The sequence below is a fragment of the Dipodomys spectabilis genome, unplaced genomic scaffold (genome assembly GCF_019054845.1).
Source record: "Dipodomys spectabilis isolate Male_0828 unplaced genomic scaffold, ASM1905484v1 ptg000042l, whole genome shotgun sequence".
Taxonomy (NCBI): Eukaryota; Metazoa; Chordata; class Mammalia; order Rodentia; family Heteromyidae; genus Dipodomys; species Dipodomys spectabilis.
Window position 1 is genome coordinate 10,841,060 of NW_024870719.1, and position 15,852 is coordinate 10,856,911.

Here is a 15,852-nt window from a genome sequence, read left to right on the forward strand (position 1 = left end):
TTTCATCCTAGCTACTCAGGAGGCTGAGATCTGAGGATCATAGTTCCATGCCAGCCTGGGGAGGAAAATCTGTAACACTCTTATCCCCAATGAACCAGCAAAAAGCCGGAATTGGAGCAGTGGTTGATGAGGTATAGTGCTATCCTTGAGCAAAAAAGCCCAGGGACAGCACCAGGCTCTGAGTTCAAGCCCTAATGTCATCACACACACACACACACACACACACACACACACACACACACACACACACACACACACACATTAAATAGGTTACCACTCCAGCAAAATGGACTTAATAATTTTTCCCTTTTAAGAGAAAAATATATGAATTAATCCCACACATACTTTTCACCTCATCAATAAGGTTAAGTTCTCAAAAACCTGTCCCCAGAATCTCCAGGCTATTTATTGATTGCAAGCGATGAACACCAATTGCTTGCAAGCGGAACTCAAATCTAGATTCCGACTTTTTTTAGGCCTAAAGGAACCGAGAATGGGGACGGGATTGAGCGTCACGCCTCTGGCTGCGCGCATGCGTCTGCAGGAGCTCCCGCAAAGACTTCCGGGAAGCCGACCAATAACCAATCCCAAGGCGAAGCCGGGTGGAGGGATTTTCAGATGGGAACCCGAACCGGGTGCGAGCTCCCGCCTGATGGTTCCACAGCTGGGTGCCAATGAAGCCTGCGGGAGTCGGAGCTGTGGCGGTTACGCGGCCCAGGCTGCGGGGGGCTGAACGAAGAGGCTTTCGGTCGTCTTTGGCCTCATGAACGGACGGCAAAGAACGCTCTTCCAGACGTGGGGCCCCAGCCTTGCCCGACCCGCCCGGGCCCCGGGTTGCAGCCTCCGGAGGGAGCTACCCCCGGACCCCGGCGGCTCCCCGGCGCGTGCGTCCGCGGCGGCCCCTCCGCAGGCCCAGCCCGCGGCGGAGGAGGCCCAGCCCGACTCGGATGACGACGTGTTGCTGGTGGCGGTGTTGGAGGCCGAGCAGCAGCTGAGGGTAGAGAATGGCGGCTTCTGCACCTCCTCGGGCTCCCTGTGGATTTATCCTACCAATTGTCCGGTGCGGGACTACCAGCTGCACATCTCCCGCACCGCCCTGTTCTGTAACACCCTGGTCTGCCTGCCTACCGGGCTGGGGAAGACCTTCATTGCGGCCGTGGTCATGTACAATTTCTACCGCTGGTTCCCTTCTGGCAAGGTGGTTTTCATGGCGCCCACCAAACCCCTGGTGACGCAACAGATCGAGGCTTGCTTTCAAGTGATGGGTATTCCGCAGTCCCACATGGCCGAATTGACAGGTATGTTAGTGAGAAGGAGCGGATTCCCGAGGGGACGCGGACGTCTTCTGATGGCAATAGAGCCCCAGGAACTCCTGGACCATGTACTATTGCGCATGCAAACATACTCGTTCTCACATCCCATAGAACACCATCTGTTTTGTAGCAAATCTAATACTAATTACATTATTGCCCGTTCAGAGATTACCTATTTGTAGCTTGACAGTGTTTTGAAGCCATAATCGCCGGGCGCCGGTGGCTCATGACTGTAATCCTAGGTACTTGGGAAGCTGAGATCTGAGGATCGCGGTTCAAAGCCAGCCAGGGCAGGAAAGTCCGTGAGACACTTAATTTCCAATAAACCACCAGAACCAGAAGTGGCACTGTGGCTCCAGTGGTAGAGCGCTAGCCTTGAGCGGAAGAGCTGATGGACAGCACCCAGGCCCAGAGTTCAAGCCCCATGACCGACCCTCTCCCCCCCAAAAAAGTGTGTAATCTATAGATAACTGGATGTATTACCTGGTATTTCTTCCCAAGAAAAAGTATTCAGTTACAGATTTTTGCTTCTCTTCATTTCTTAGGCACTTCTGCAGGAATTATCTAAATATAGTTTACTTGTGGTCTTTGGTTAGAGCCAGTTTTGACATTTGGGCAACATCAGCTTTAATGTGTAGCGTTATGGGCCTGGCATCAGAGACTCATGCCTGTGATTCCAGTTACTCTGAGGCTGCAATGGGGACGTTAAAGGCTCCAGGCTGCCCAGGCCCCCCACCCCTCCCCCCCAAAAAAAAGGTGGCAACTTTTTCTAAAAAGGCCTGGCCTGAGGTTTCCCACACGTCATCCCAGCTACAGTGGGAACATCAATAAGAAGATAATAGTCCAGGCTTTCCCAGAGCAAAATGAGACCCTGTCTTCAAAATAAGTAGGCCCTCTGCCTTAGCAAGTGCATAAAGCCTTCAGTTCAAACCTTAGGCTCGGTAATCAATCAATCAATCAATAATAAAAAGAATGGATCAGTCCAGTGCCTTGTCAAGTTCTCCACTTATGCAATGTACCCAAATCAGGCATAAACTTGTCCAGATTATATAACTTTGTAGATAACCTGAAGTTTATTTGGCTATTTGCAGATTCACATTCACACCTCACAGGGCATTCTACCACTTGAGCCGCACCTCCTGCCTCAGTGTGAAGTTCAGATGTAGACTTTCACTTTAATTTGCAGGTTCGACTCAAGCTCTCACCAGGAAGGAAATATGGTACAGTAAGAGAGTTCTGTTTCTTACACCTCAGGTCATGGTAAATGACCTTACTAGAGGAGCTTGTCCTGCTGCTGATATCAAGTGTCTAGTTGTTGATGAAGCTCATAAAGCTCTTGGGAACTATGCTTATTGCCAGGTAAGAGTTTTGTTTGGTGGTATTCTGGAGTGTTCCATATTGTTAAGGTGTCTTTTGGGGGGATCATTATTAATGATGGAAGTTTTGATGGTAGTTTATTATCTCAAAATAGGTGGTCATAGGAAATACTTTGTCTTGCTCACTTGAATCAGTTTCTCTGCTATCCTTCCCTCCCTGCCTCCCTCCCTCCCTGCCTCCTTCCCTTCTTCCCTCCCTCCCTTCCTCCCTTCCTTTCTTTCTTCCTTCCTTCCTTCCTTCAGTCCCTCCTTTGTTCTATTCCCTTAAAAAAAAACTTAACAGGTGTGAGATGTGGATCATGACTGGAACAGTGATGTTAAGTAGGATATAGATAGGGTTTGGAAACTAAGATTTGGAACTTAGTTTGGAAACTAAGGATTATAAGTGGATATATAGGATTATTCCATGGCAGCTAGGTCAAGTAATTCTTAAATGTCATTGTCGTAATGATGAAATGGTATATGTACCTGCCTAATACTGCCTTTCTTTTCTATGTAGATACAAAGTACAAGGTTGGGAGCAATGGGATATACTTGTAGAGATCATTTACCTCTCTCTACTAAATAGAAATCATCTCTATTTACATTAAGGGCACTGGCCCTTTCTGTCCTACTTAAGGACCAAGACATGAAGCATATATTTTATCTTCAGTAGTTTGAATGTACTTTGTAGGCCATATGCCCTATGCATTAGAAATGTTTACCTGGAGCCAGGCACCTGTGGCTCACACCTGTAATCCTAGCTACCCAGCAGGCTCAGATCTGAGGATCACAGTTTGAAGCCAGCCTGGGAAGGAAAGTCCTTGAGGCTACCTCCAAACTGGAAGTGGTGCTGTGGATTAAAGTGGTAGAGCTCTAGCCTTGAGTGAAAAAGCTCAAGTACCATACCCAGGCCCTACAACCAAAAACAACAAAATGAGTAGCTGGGGCTGGGGTTATGGCTCAAATGGTAAGCATCTGCCTTGCATGCAAGGCCCTGAAAGCCTTGAGTTGAATCCCCAGTACTGCTAAGAGAGGAAGGAGGGATGGAGGGAGGGAGAAGGAAAAGATGCAGAGAGAGAAAAAGAATGTGATTAGGATGATATTTAAGATTTAAGAGATTAGAGTGGGAAGGGAGCATGATACCTAATTAGGGATGGGAAGAATGTAGCTTTCTGTTTTGGAAAACTGTTGAGTTCTGGAGGCGGAGCAGGTTTTGGGGAGAAGGAAAGGATTTGACTTCAGTTTTAAATAAATTTCACTACCAGTTTATGAATGTGTAATATGGTTTCCTTGGAGACTTAAGTATGATTGTCTTGGATCTCTGCATTAGGGAAAATTGGCATCTTTCTTATAGTTGATCTTTTTAACTGTATCCAAGTACTGAATCTGTTTTTCTATTTGTTCATGTTTACAAATTTAACACATATTATGCTCAGAGTTCCATGAGAAAGATACATTAAAATTTTCATTCTATTTGGAATTCATTTTGTAGATTTAGCTTATATTTAATTCCTTTTCAAAAAATTTCTAGTCATTAGATGACTTTTTTAAATTTTTATTTTTTGGTCAGTCATGGGGCTTGAACTCTGGATCTGGGCACTGTTCTTAAGTTCTTCAGCTCAAAGCAAGTGCTCTACCACTTGAGCCACAGTGCCACTTCCAGTTTTCTGGTGGTTAATTGGAGATAAGAGTCTCATGGACATTCCTGCCTGGGCTGGCTTTGCACCGTGATCCTTAGATCTCAGCCTCCTGAAGCTAGGATTACAGGTGTGCACCACTGGCGCCCTGCTAGATGACCTTTTTTAAACTGCAAGTCTTATGCGCTCTACCATTTGAGCCACAACACCACTTCTATGTTTTTCTGAGTAGTTAATTGGAGATAAGAGTGTTATGGGGACTTTTCTGCCTGGGCTGCCTTTGAACCTTGATCATCAGATCTCTGCCAGCCTCCTGAGTAGCTAGGATTGCAGGCATAGACTCTATGCCTCATTGATTTTTTTTTTTTTTTGGGTCCGGTCGTGGGGCCTGAACTCTGGGTCTGGGCGCTGTCCCTCAGCTCTTCAGCTCAAGGCTAGTGCTCTACCACTTGAGCCACAGCACCACTTCCGGCTTTTTTCTTTTTGCTTATGTGGTGCTGAGGAATCGAACCCAGGGCCTCAGGCATGCAAGGCAAGTGCTCTACCACTGAGCCACCTTCCCAGCCCAATAGCTCATTGATATTTAAAGACCCAGCTGTCCAGAGATTTTGTTTCATTTTGTTTTTTGTTGGTCGTAGGGTCTCGGCACCACTTCCAGACTCTGTATCTTCAGTATTCAAGTGGATATAAATTCTCAGGACAGGGCTGGGAAGATAGCTCAGATGTAGAGTATTTGCCTTGCATGCATTAGACCCTGGTTTCAATTCCTCAGCACTACATAAGCAGAAAAAGCCAGAAGTGGCACTTTGACTCAAGTGGTAGAGAGCTAGCCTTGAGCTGAAGAGCTGAGAGACAGTGCCCAGGCCCAGAGTTCAAGCCCCACTACCGACAAACAAAAAACAGATACAGGTTCTGAAGATACAGATTCTAACCGATACACTGTACCAGCATGTAGCTTCCTGTGTTATAAAAACACATCATTTCCTCTTCTGCAAGAAACTTAAGCATCCCTTTTGAAATGAAGTAATGTATTTAGCTTACCTTTTTTTTTTTTTGGTCCTGGGGCTTGAACTCTGGGCCTTGGCACCGTCCCGAAGCTCTTCAGCTCAAGTAACGTGCTCTATCACTTGAGCCACAGTCCCACTTCCAGTTTCTTGCTAGTTAATTGGAGATAAGTGTCCCTCACGACTTTCCTGCCTGAGCTGGCTTTGAACTGCAATTCTCAAATCTCAGCCTCCTGAGTAACTAGGATTACACATGTGAGCCACCGGTGTCTAGCTGGCTTACTTTTGTTTTTGTCAGACATGGGGCTTGAACTCTGGGCCTGGGCGCTGTCCCTCAGCTCTTCAGCTCAAGGCGAGCGCCCTACCACTTGAGCTACAGCGCCACTTCTGGTTTTCTAGTGGTTTATTGGAGATAGGCGTCTCATGGTCTTTCTTGCCCAGGCTGGCTTTGAACCGTGATCCTCAGATCTCAGCCTTCTGAGTAGCTAGGATTAGAGGTGAGAGCTACCAGTGCCCAGCTTGGCTTACTTTTTATGTGTAATAGTTTTGGTATGTATAATGATACATGCACAGGAAATAATTTTATTGTTATAAACCTTGACATATCATTTAGAAGAGTCAGAACTGCCTCATAATCTGAAACATCACTGAATTCTGGCTACTGTAAGAAAATGATTTATGGCTGGGAATGTGGCTTAGTGATAAGAGTACTTGCCTAGTATGCATGAAGCCCTGGGTTCAGTACCGCATAAATACCACATAAATAGAAAAAGCGAAAGTGGTGCTATGGCCCAAGTGGTAGAGTGCTTAGCTTTGAGCAAAAAGAAGCTGAGGGACAATGTCCAGTTCCTAAGTTCAAGGCCAAATGATTTATGAAAGCACCAATCCAATAAAAGATCTGTTCATGTCTTCTTGCTGCGTCCTTTTAAAGTCCTTTTTTGACATCGAAGGAAATCAGTTGTAGTACTAAGACCACGTAGAATTGGTAATGAGAAATATTTTGTCTTGTTTTTAGTTTTTTGTGGTGCTAGAAATTGAACCTCAGGGCCTTGCCCACCCTTGGCAAACACTCTTACCAGTGAGCTACATTTCTCATACTTAATGTTCTCAATTGGAATAATTCTACTTCAGTCTCTGTTATGTATAAGTCTTCATGCACAATTTGTATCATGTTAAAAAATACAATCAACAATATTTTTTGAATGTTATGATTCAGCATGAGTCTCATTGAGCCCAGATCATTTGCTCTTCATATAATATGCTCAGTGATAGTTCTGCTTACTAGATTGTCAAGGTGCCAGTTAAGGAATACTAACAGACTAGATAGAACAGCTTGTTTAATAGAACCACTGCTATAATTGCATTAGACAAGTGAAATATTTTTTTTTTTTAATTTTTCTTTTCTTTAAGGTTGTAAGGGAACTGCTTAAATATACAAGTCACTTCAGAATTTTGGCACTTAGTGCCACACCAGGTAGTGATATAAAGGTAAGTAAAACAGCTTTCCATTTATTAACATTTTAGGGCTGGGAATGTGGCTTAGTGGTGGAGTGCTTGCCTAGTATGCATGAAGCTCTGGGTTCAATTCCTCAGTACCACATAAACAGAAAAATCTGGAAGTAGTGCTGTGGTTCAAGTGTTAGGGTGCTAGTCTTGAGCAAAAGAAGCTCAAAGACAGTGCCCAGGCCCTGAGTTCAAGTTCCAGTATTGGCATCCCTCCCCTTCCCCTTCCCCTCATAAACCTACCACCACCACCAAAAAATATATCAGAAAATAAGATTTGTTGTTGTTGTTGTTGTTGTTGGTCATGGAGCTTGAACTCTGGGCCTGAGCGCTGTCCCTCAGCTCTTCAGCTCAAGGTGAACGCTCTGCCACTTGAGCCACAGCACCACTTCCAGTTTTTAGTGGTTTATTGGAGATAAGAGTCTCATGGAGTTTCCTGTCCAGGCAGGCTTTGAACCATGATCCTCAGATCTCAGCCTCCTGAGAGCTAGGATTACAGGAGTGAGCCACCGGTACCTGGCTTCAAAAAATAAAAATTTTTGTATGGGGCAGATCAATTTTTCATTCTAGTATTTACCTAGGTTGACTAGGACTACAACCTTTCCACAACCTGCCTTAATTTTTCTTTTGTGGCTGCTGGAGTGTTTTGCTTTTTTGTTTTGTTTTTTAACCATTTTCTTTTTTGTCTTTTTTTTGGTACTGAAAATCAAAGCCAGGACATTGTACTTGCTAGGCATGTGCCTTGCCTCTGAGCTACATCCCAGCCCTGCAGAAGGTTTTTGTTTTTTGTTTTTCTGTTCGTTTTTATTTGATTCGCTGTTTGTTTGTTGATATGTGGTTTGGCCACCTTGCCCTGGCTGGCCTTGTTTACTTACATCTTGAACTTCTGGGCTCCAGTAGATCCTTCTACTGCAATATCCTACTTAGCTGCTGGACCTCTCCGGATCAATAGTTTTTCTGGCTTAAGTGTTATTATTATTTTTTTTGTTTCTAATTTTTTTATTGTTACTAAAACGGTGATGTACATAGGAGTCACAGTTACATAAATCAGGTAAAGCATACATTTCTTTTTGGGCAGTGTTACCTCTCTCTCTCCCAATTAATAATATGACTACTTTTTATTTTTATTTCATTTTATATTTTGCCAGTTCTGTGACTTGAACTCTGGGTCTAGTCTCTGTCCCTGAGCTGCTTTTTCTCAAGGCTAGTGCTCAACCACTTGAGTCACAGTGCCACTTCCAACTTTTTCTGAGTAGTTTATTGGTGATAAGAATCTCATGGTGTTATAGAGTTTCCTGCCAGGGCTGGCTTCATACTGTGATCCTCAGATCTCAGCTTCCTGGGTAGCTAGGATTACAAGTGTGCATCACCAGAACCAGGCTATGACTACTTTTTTTTTTAATAGAAAATTTTTTTATTGTGATTAAGTGATTATATAAATTTTACAAACTTCACAGTATTGTGAGATAGTGACAGTTAAAGTCACAAATACATTCTAACCTTCATGGAGCCAATTGTCTTTATTGTGGTCTATAAAGTTTTTTTGTTTTCTTTTTTTGGTCTGGTCGTGGGGCCTGAACTCTGGGCCTGCGTGCTGTCCCTCATCTCTTTAGCTCAAGGCTAGCACTCTACCACTTGACCACAGCGCCACTTCTGGCTTTCTTCTTTTTGCTTATGTAGTGCTAAGGAATCGAACCCAGGGCCTCAGGCGTGCAAGGCTCTACCACTGAGCCACCTTCCCAGTCCTATTGTGGTCTATAAAGTTTATGAATGTGAACACATGTGTCTTTTTTGTTGTTGTTGTTGTTGTTGGTCATGGGGCCTGAACTCTGGGCCTGGGTGCTGTCCCTCAGCTCTTCAGCTCAAGGCTAGTGCTCTACCACTTGAGCCATAGCACCACTTCCGGCTTTTTCTGCTTATATGGTGCTGAGGAATCAAACCCAGGGCCTCGTGAATGCAAGGCAAGCACTCTACCACTGAGCCACCTTCCCAGGCCATTTCTTTTCTTTTCCTTAGTGTAAGCTGTTCCCTCTTTCCCACTCATTCCCTCCTTCCCATCACTGCCATTGTGTTGCTTAGTTCATTTTGATCAATGACTCGTGCAGCTGATGGGTCCCACTGTTGTATGTTTTCCCATTTCCCTCTGTTTCTATGTCCTCCCTCTAGTTTCCCTCAAATGTGCATATAGCATATATGTGTTCAGCAGCATGGGGTCATTTAGTAATATAATATGACTAGATGAGTGGAAGTCCTTTGTTTCTCTAGTCTTGTTTTTACTTTGTTGTATCTCCTTATGTTTTGGACTTAGCATCCACTTATCAGGGAGACCATGAACCATCTATGTCTCTTTGCTCTTGGTTTACCTCACTCAACATGATTTTTTCTAGTTCCATCCATTTCCCGGCGAATGCCATTATTTTGTCCTTTTTTTTGGTCAGTCGTGGGGCTTGAACTCTGGGCTTGGGTGCTGTCCCTACACTCTTCAGCTCAAGGCCAACGCTCTACCGCTTGAGCCACAGTGCCACTTCCGGTTTTCTAGTGGTTTATTGGAGATAAGAGTCTGATGGACTTTCCTTCCCAGGCTGGCTTTGAACCTCAATCCTCAGATCTCAGTCTCCTGAGTAGCTAGGATTACAGGCGTGAGCCACCGGCGCCCGGCTCTTATTTTGTCTTTTCTAATGGCTGCATGTGGGGCTTCTGGGTTGTTTCCATATCCTGGCTATTGTAAACAGTGCTGCAATGAACATGGAGGTGCCTGTGTCCTTGTATCCTGGTTCCTGTTGTTCAGGATAGATGCCTAGAAGTGGTATGGCTAGGTCATGGAGGAGGTCAATATTTAGCTTTCTGAGGACCCTCCAGACTGCTTTCCAAAGTGGTTGATACTGTGTACATTCAAACCAGCAATGCAATAAGGTTCCTCTTTCTCTGCATCCTCTCCAGCATTTGTTGTTGGCTGAATTTAGGATGCGGGACATTCTGACTGCAGTAAGGTGGTATCTCAGGGTTCCTTTTATTTGCATTTCCTTTACAACCAGGGATGGGAACATTTCCTCATGTGTTTCATGGGCATTTTTTTCTCTTCTTCTGAGAAATCTCTCTTTAGTTACCTTGCCCATTTAGTAATTGGTTTGTTAGGTTTGGGAGTGATTAGTTTCTTGAGTTCCCTGTATATACTGGATATTTAGCCCCTTGTCTGATATATTGCAGGTAAATATTTTTTCCCAGTTAGTTGGCTGTCTTTCTAGCTTGGTTGCTATGTTGTTAGCTATGCAGAACTTTTTATTTTAAGGTAGTCCCATTTGTCGAGTCTCTAATTTGTTGTGACCCTGGAACTCTGTTTAGGAAGTTCCTGCCTGTGCCTATAAGTTCAAGTGTCTCTCTCCTCTTCTGTCCTGCAGTAGTTTCAGTTTCAGGTTTGATTTTTTTTTTTTTTTTTTTTTGGTTGGTCCTGGGGCTTGAACTTGGCCTGGGCGCTGTCCCTCAGCTCTTCAGCTCAAGGCTAGCGCCCTACCACTGAGCTACAGCGCCTCTTCCATTTTTCTGGTGGTTTATTGGAGATAAGAGTCTCACGGAGTTTCCTGCCTGGGCTGGCCTTGAACCATGATCACCAGATCTCAGCCTCCTGAGTAACTAGGATTATAGGCGTGAACCACTGGCACCCAGCCTACTTACATTCTTTCTTAAGTGTAACTTAGAAACAATTTTAGACTTCCAGAAAATTTGTAGAAATTGAAATTTTTGTATGTCTTTCACTTAATTTCTACTAACTCTAACATTAATATAACCATAGTAGAGTGCTACTAAGTAATATACAATTCTTATTTGAATTCAGCTTGCCCATCAATACCTCTTATTCCTGATGGTACAATCTAAAATCTCTTTAGAGAAATGTTATGGGTAGAAAAAAATGTGATGTATATGTGTGTGTGATTTTTTTTGTTAAGTTTTTGAAACAGATTCTTGCAATCTTGCCTTCACTGACCTGAGATTCCTACTATGTTATTTCTGTATGTACTTAAACAAAAAAAGATTTAACATGTTAAATAATTTATTCTCATACATTCTGGATTTTGCCTAGGCTGTGCAGCAGGTTATTACTAATCTACTCATTGGGCAGATAGAGCTTCGTTCCGAAGATTCTCCAGATATTTTGCCATATTCTCATGAAAGACGAGTTGAAAAGCTTGTTGTTCCCCTTGGGGAAGAACTGGCAGCCATTCAAAAAACATACATCCAGGTAAGCCATTTTCCTCATACTTCCACGTTTACACAAATTCACTGGCATTGTAACTGTTCAGTTAGCAGAATTTACAGATGAGAATCCACATACTGAAGAGTTCTTTGAAATTAAGAGTTTGGGGATGACTGTTTTGTCATGGATTAAAAGATGATGACAGTTTTCTTTGCCACTTCTTCCACTGAGATATGAATACTTTTCCTCTTCTCAAATCTGGGCTGGCCCTGTGAATGACCTACAGAGTTTCATAAAACCTAAGTTAGTCATATATTTAAAAAAGGTAACCATATGGGGGAAAAAGGGCAATCAGAAAACCGGAAGTAGTGCTGTGGCTCAAGCAGTAGAGCGCTCGCCTTGAACTGAAGAGAGCAGGGACAGCACCCAAGCCCAGAGTTCAAGCCCCACGACTGACAAAAAAAAAATAAAAAAAGTTAAAAATAAAATAAAAAAAGTTAAAAATAAGATAATTGAAGCTGGTGCTGGTGGCTCTTGCCTGTAATCCTAGCTACTCAGGAGGCTGAAATCTGAGGATCACGGTTCAAAGCCAGCCTGAGCAGGAAAGTCCGGGAGACTCCAATAAACCACTCAGAAAACTGGAAGTTGCACTCTGGCTCAAGTGATAGAGCGCTAGCCTTGAGCTGAAGAGCTCAGGGACAGTGCTCAGGCCTAAAGTTCAAGACTCACGACCAAAAAAAAAAAAAAAAGATAAAAAAGATAAAGCTGGGGCACCAGTAGCTCACACCTGTAATCCTAGCTACTCAGGAGGCTGAGAGCTGAAGATCACTGTTCAAAGTCAGCCTGGTCAGGAAAGGCTGTGAGACTTTTATCTCCAGTAAACCACCAGAAAACTGGAAGTGGCGCTGTAGCTCCAGTGGTACAGTGTTCACCTTGAGCTGAGGGACAGCACCCAGGCCCAGAGTTCAAGTCCCATGACTGACCCCCCCCCCCCCCAAAAAAAAAAATATATATATATATATATATAAATTCAAAGGAACAAATAGGTATATGAGCCTAGGTAACCGTTTACAAAGCTGCTAGCAATCTGATATTAGACATTAAGGAGCAGACACTAGCTTTCCTAGAAGGCTTTCATTGATTTCTCTTTTTTTTTCTTTTGGTGATATTGGAGTTTAAGTTCAGGGCCTTTTATTTACTACGCAAGCTCTCTACTACTTGAGCAACACCTTTAATGTAACTTTTTTTACTTTTGATATTTCATTATCATTTCAGCCTTTCAAGAAATTTATAAAACTAAGCTGGTACTGGTGGCTCACACCTATGATCCTAGCTACTTAGGAGCCTTATATCTGAGGATTGTGTTTCAGAGCCAACCCAGGAAGAACCAGCAAAAAGCCAGAAGTGGAGGTGTGGCTTAAGTGGTAGAGCTCCAGCCTTGAGTGAAAAAGTGAGAACATGAGGCCTTTATTTCAGGTTCCAGTGGGAATCTTTCTTCCAGAAGGAAGGAAAGAAGGGGAGGTTTGGGAAAGGAGGTTGTAAAACTAGTGTAGATTTCTTACCAATGGGCAGCTACTTTGAAACTTTGTAGGGATATTGTTTCTAATAACATTTTCCTGCTAATTTTAGCTTTTCATGATGTTGTTAGTATATAGCTATTATTTCTGAGGTGTTTGTCTAATTGTTTCTTTTTAAAATTTTTTCCTTTTTTTTTTTTTTTTGCTGGTCCTGGGACTTGAACTGAGAGCCTGGTCACTGCTCCTGAGCCACTCTGTACTCAAGGCTAGCGCTCTGCCACTTGAGTCACAGTGCCACTTCCAGCTTTTTCTGTTTATGTAGAACTGAATAATCGAACCCAGGACTTCATGCATGCTAGGCAAGCACTCATGACTAAGCCACATTCCCAGCCTAAATTTTTAAAAATATTTGTTAATTTGAATTATTCTCTAGTGAAAAGCTGTTTCTTTTTTTTAACCTACCACATACTTATTAATTCCACTGGACTTACTGATATATTTTTGTATGAGCTACAATTTTGGCAGCCAGAGGATCCAGTGAGTCCTTTAAACATCACTTTTTAGGCACCTTTTTTTATCCCTCTACCTAAGTGATATCACAAGATACTTTATCTAATACTTTTCTCTGTGCCTGCTAAGAAATCAGTTGTTTCCCCAAGGAGTCTTTGTTTCTTATGGAAGAATGGTATTTAAAATCCAATATTTAAAATGGTATTTAAAATCTGAACTGGTACCAGTGACTTATACTATTGTCTTAGCTAATCAAGAGGCTGAGTAGCTGCTGCAAGTTGGTGGTTCAAAGCTAGTGAGACCCCCATCTTCAATGAACCAACAAAAAGCTAGACTAGAGGTGTATCTCATAATAGACCACTCTCCATGAACAAGAAAGCCAAGGGAGAGCATAAAACTCTGAGTTAAATCCCTGTATTGGCATAAGAAACCAAAAACAAACAATAACAAAGTCTGACTAGATATGATTGCATCCACTTGTAAATCCAGCAGGAGAACGACAAATTTGAAGCTAGCCAAGTTTATATGAAGAGTAGGACTAGTGTGGTGGACACAGTCTTAAAAACACAAACCAGTGCCTGTATTAGTGTTACTGTGGTGTGCTTGCTTCTAGGTTCCTCAGTGACCAGCTTGAATTTTATCCACAGATTCAGTATTATGAGTAAATAAGATGGCAGCGTTTTTTTTTTTTTTTATGCCAGTCCTCGGGCTTCCTCTGACCTTAAGCTTCTTTTTTTTTGGGTCCAGTCATGGGGCCTGAACTCTGGGCCTGGGCGCTGTCCCTCAGCTCTTCAGCTCAAGGCTAGCGCTCTACCACTTGAGCCACAGCGCCACTTCTGGCTTTTTTCTTTTTGCTTATGTGGTGCTGAGGAATCGAACCCAGGGCCTTTGGCATGCAAGGCATGTGCTCTACCACTGAGCCACCTTCCCAGCCCCTGTCCTTGAGCTTCTTTTGCTCAAGACTAGCACTCTACCACTTGAGCCACAACTCCACTCCCAGCCTTTTCTGTTGATGTGGTACTGAGGAATGGAATCCAGGGCTTCATGCATTCTAGGCAAGTACTTTACCACTAAGCTACATTCCTAGCCTAGCAGTTGTTTTAATCTCTTCTTTTTTTAAATATTGTAATATAACAATAGATAGACAAAAACATCTTCTTAGCCCTTACCCTTATTAAGTCTTTGTTAAAGAGATTTTTCACAGAAATGTGGTTTTTTTTTTTTTGGTTAAATTATCCATTATAAAAATTTTAGCATTATTTTTTCCTAAGCATTATTAATTTAAGATATAGCATATTCTAGGGTTGGGAATGTGGCTTAATGATAGAGTGCTTGCCTGGCATGCATGAAGCCCTGGGTTCAATTCCTCAGTATCACATAAACAAAAAGCCAGGAGTGGCACTGTGGCTCAAGTGGTAGAGTGCTAGCTTTGAGCAAAAGAAGTGCCCAGGCCTTGAGTTCAAGCCCCCCCCCAAAAAAAGATATAGTATATTCTAGTTATTGTCTCCTCTTTTCTTTTTTCCTTCCTTCAACCTTTAATCTTCCCTTCTTCCCTCCACCCCATTCTTTTTTTTTTTTTTTGGTCGGTCGTGGGGCTTGAACTCTGGGCCTGGGCGCTGTCCCTCAGCTCTTCAGCTCAAGGCGAGCGCTCTACCACTTGAGCTACAGCGCCACTTCCGGTTTTCTGGTGGTTTATTGGAGATAGGAGTCTCACGGTCTCTCCTGCCCGGGCTGGCTTTGAACCGCGATCCTCAGATCTCAGCCTCCTGAGTAGCTAGGATTACAGGCGTGAGCCACCAGCGCCCGGCCACCCCATTCTTTCTTTGGTGGTAGGGACTGAACTTGGGGTCTTTCATGCTAGACAAGCATCCTAACCACTGAACTACATCCTTAACCCCAATATTTGCCTCACTTAATAAATACTAATAAATTTTGCTTTTATTAATATTCTATTTATAATATAAAAACTATAATTTTTATAATCACATGCAGTTAAAATTTCACTTCGTTAATTAAAGTACTTCTTTTAGACAATATAGTTAGCCAAGCTGGAAGAAACAAGAAATGTACTAAAATGAGCAATTACTTGTCACTAAAGCAGGTATTCATGTAGAGGTCTCTTTTTTTCCTTCACACATCGTTAAGATTATTCCTGCCTAGAACCATTGGTTTACTATTTTCTCTCTGGAATGCTTACTCTGTCCTCAGAACTTAATATCATAGACACAACTCATCATTCATGTTAATATACACATTACCTCCTCAAAGCCTATGCAACTTTACTCTCTTTTAGAATCTTTTTTTTTTTTTAATTCTAAAGGTGATATTGATCAGAGGGGTTACAGTTACTTAAGTCAGATAATGAGTACATTTCTTTTTTCCCTTCTTTTTTTTTTGCCAGTGCTGGGGCTTGAACTCTGGGCCTGGGCACTGTCCCTGAGCTTCTTTTGCTCAAGGCTGGCACTCTACCACTTTGAGCCACAGCGCCACTTCCAAGGCTTTTCTGTTTATGTGGTACTGAAGAATCAAACTCAGGGCCTCATGCATGCGAGGCAAGCACTCTACCACTAAGCCACATTCCCAGCCCAGAGTATATTTCTTTTTGAACATTTTCTCCCAGTGTTTCCCCTCCAAAACCCCTCCTCCCCAAGTTGTATAGTTTATTTCCAACATAGTATCTAGTGAGTATCAGTGCTGAATTAGTTCACAATTTGTCCTTTCCTTCCCCTCCCCAAATCAGATAAACCTATATACAAGACAAAGGGTACAGAAATAAAAAACAATGACAAAAGGGGAAAAAACAACAACAGAAGAAGTA

At 42.9% G+C, this 15,852-nt stretch overlaps 1 protein-coding gene across 2 annotated transcripts in view; it reads left to right on the forward strand.

The window, feature by feature from the left end:
• The first annotated feature begins 675 nt into the window (after positions 1–675).
• Positions 676–15,852, forward strand: part of Fancm (FA complementation group M) — a 65,504-nt gene continuing 50,327 nt past the window's right edge. For both annotated transcript variants that reach the window (XM_042677945.1, XM_042677946.1), the window contains exons 1-4: positions 676–1,298; positions 2,500–2,672; positions 6,723–6,800; positions 10,894–11,052. In XM_042677945.1, the coding sequence (XP_042533879.1) occupies positions 764–1,298; positions 2,500–2,672; positions 6,723–6,800; positions 10,894–11,052 (945 nt within the window). In that variant the 5' untranslated portion in view covers positions 676–763. The remainder of the gene's footprint in view (positions 1,299–2,499; positions 2,673–6,722; positions 6,801–10,893; positions 11,053–15,852) is intronic.